The 2,500-nt window shown below is 36.1% G+C and overlaps 1 protein-coding gene across 1 annotated transcript in view; it reads left to right on the top strand.

Annotated features, from left to right (window-relative positions):
- Positions 1 to 912, top strand: part of LOC138886256 (protein Ycf2-like) — a 7,107-nt gene extending 6,195 nt beyond the window's left edge. The window contains exon 3 of the mRNA XM_070167322.1: positions 1 to 912. This exon is cut by the window's left edge and continues 99 nt beyond it. Within this exon, the coding sequence (XP_070023423.1) occupies positions 1 to 912 (912 nt within the window).
- The last annotated feature ends 1,588 nt before the right edge of the window (positions 913 to 2,500 follow it).

Below are 2,500 nucleotides of genomic sequence, written 5' to 3'. Positions count from 1 at the left end.
GTGAATGAGTCGAATGACTTAGCCCTCGGTCTATTAGTGAACCATCTCTCCAGGGATTGTGAAAGATGTTCTACTAGAAATATTCTTGTTATTGCTTCGACTCATATTCCCCAAAAAGTGGATCCCGCTCTAATAGCTCCGAATAAATTAAATACGTGCATTAAGATACGAAGGCTTCTTCTTCCACAACAACGAAAGCACTTTTTCACTCTTTCATATACTAGGGGATTTCACTTGGAAAAGAAAATGTTCCATACTAACGGATTCGGGTCCATAACCATGGGTTCCAATGCACGAGATCTTGTAGCACTTACCAATGAGGTCCTATCGATTAGTATTACACAGAAGAAATCAATTATAGACACTAATACAATTAGATCCGCTCTTCATAGACAAACTTGGGATTTGCGATCCCAGGTAAGATCGGTTCAGGATCATGGGATCCTTTTCTATCAGATAGGAAGGGCTGTAGCACAAAATGTACTTCTAAGTAATTGCCCCATAGATCCTATATCTATCTATATGAAGAAGAAATCATGTAACGAAGGGGATTCTTATTTGTACAAATGGTACTTCGAGCTTGGAACGAGCATGAAGAGATTAACGATACTTCTTTATCTTTTGAGTTGTTCTGCCGGATCGGTCGCTCAAGATCTTTGGTCTTTATCCGGACCCGATGAAAAAAATGGGATCACTTCTTATGGACTCGTTGAGAATGATTCTGATCTAGTTCATGGCCTATTAGAAGTAGAAGGCGCTCTGGTGGGATCTTCACGGACAGAAAAAGATTGCAGTCAGTTTGATAATGATCGAGTGACATTGCTTCTTCGGCCCGAACCGAGGAATCCCTTAGATATGAATCGCGAAATGCTATGGTTCTTACATATAATTTCTGAATTTATTCAGAAGTAATTCGCGAGATCATGGAATATAGAAAGTAAAGAGGAAAAGGCATGACCAGAAGAATTGTGTGAAATAAGTGAATTTATCCAGTTGAGGCATTCTTGATTGATTGAGACAAAACGATTCCCTCAATACAGCTTAACTCCGTCAAGCCTGTACGAGTAGTGAAGAAGTATTAACTTTCGTACGGGATGTAACTCCTATGCCACATAATGGCTGTAGACCTCCGAAAAAAAGACGTGTGTAGAACTGAACATTGAAGAAATCTCAAGAGAAATAAAAGATTCGATGATCTAATCAAATAATAGTACTATGGTTCGAGAGAAAGTAACAGTATCTATCTAACGAGATACTATGCAGAATAAGATCTTCAGATGAGTCACATATTGCGCATTTACCGCTTTCGAATTTTTGAAATTGGATTTATGCTTTATCGACTTATTTCATATCATGGTTCAGGCGTTAAAAATCGGTGAGGTTTACTCTTCCTTTTCGATGCCCGTGGAACTACTGTCAATGGTTTACTCAATTACTTCTTGGGAATGTTAAAAAAAAGATTACTACGTGTTAGTTTTGTAATGAAAAGTATAGGGTTTTGTTACCTCTCCAACTATCTCTCCATTAGGCAGGATTTTAGTGGCCCAAGCACTTATTTGTTGAGGAGAAACTGATCCAATTCGGAGCTGTTGATGTTTATATCGATCGATCATAGAAGAAAAATTATTATTCATTCCGTCCTATCCCTATCCCGATGAGCCGAAACTAAAGCTCTTATTTTCTGTTGAGTAATAGTTCGAGTAAGCCTTGAATGAGCCCCCCGAAAGCTTGATGCAAATAAACGAATTTTTGTTCTACGTCTCCGAGCTATATATCCCCGTTTAATTCTGGTCATTGAATAAATGAAACTTTGACGAATAACTAATCGATTGCCTTTCTTTCAGTTATTCTTTTCCCCCTTCCTAGTCTATTAATAACAAAACGGATTTTTCCAATGTATAAAATAAAAATTCCAATGGCTTTGAAGGTATCATTTCTAATACATCGGTGGGGCAGGCTCGGACACATTGAGTACATCCTATACACGTATCATAAATCTTTACTGAATGTGACATTGGGTCTATACGTTTTTGAATGTTAGAAATTTTCGATCTAGTAAACTTAGAAACGAATCATATAATCATATATTTATATACCAGATGAATCAATGAGTTATCATAATTTTCTAATCAACCCCCTTCTGGATTGGTTTATGAGATATGAGAGAGGGCCAAAATACTTTGATTTCTTATGTTTTGCAAACAAGATCACACCTTACGTAGCAAACATGCTAATTAAAATCGATTTATCAATATTAGAATCTAGATGATTAATACTAATTATTCAACAAATTTGATTGGTTGATACGAGTTGTTGGTTGGACTAAAAAAATGAAGTATCCAGGCTCCGTTTAGAAAAAACCCAATTGGATTGGTAAGATATCTATGATTGCTATTCATATTTTTTCTTTGTAAAGAGATCCTAATTGTCAAGCAAAGTTATCTCAACTCTAAGAAATACTTGTATAAAATGAATTGAAAAAAAAAAGAAATACAAAAAG

The sequence above is a fragment of the Nicotiana sylvestris genome, chromosome 2 (genome assembly GCF_000393655.2).
Source record: "Nicotiana sylvestris chromosome 2, ASM39365v2, whole genome shotgun sequence".
Classification (NCBI taxonomy): Eukaryota; Viridiplantae; Streptophyta; class Magnoliopsida; order Solanales; family Solanaceae; genus Nicotiana; species Nicotiana sylvestris.
Note: the sequence above shows the minus strand (reverse complement) of the source record. Positions and strands in the feature narration are given on the sequence as shown.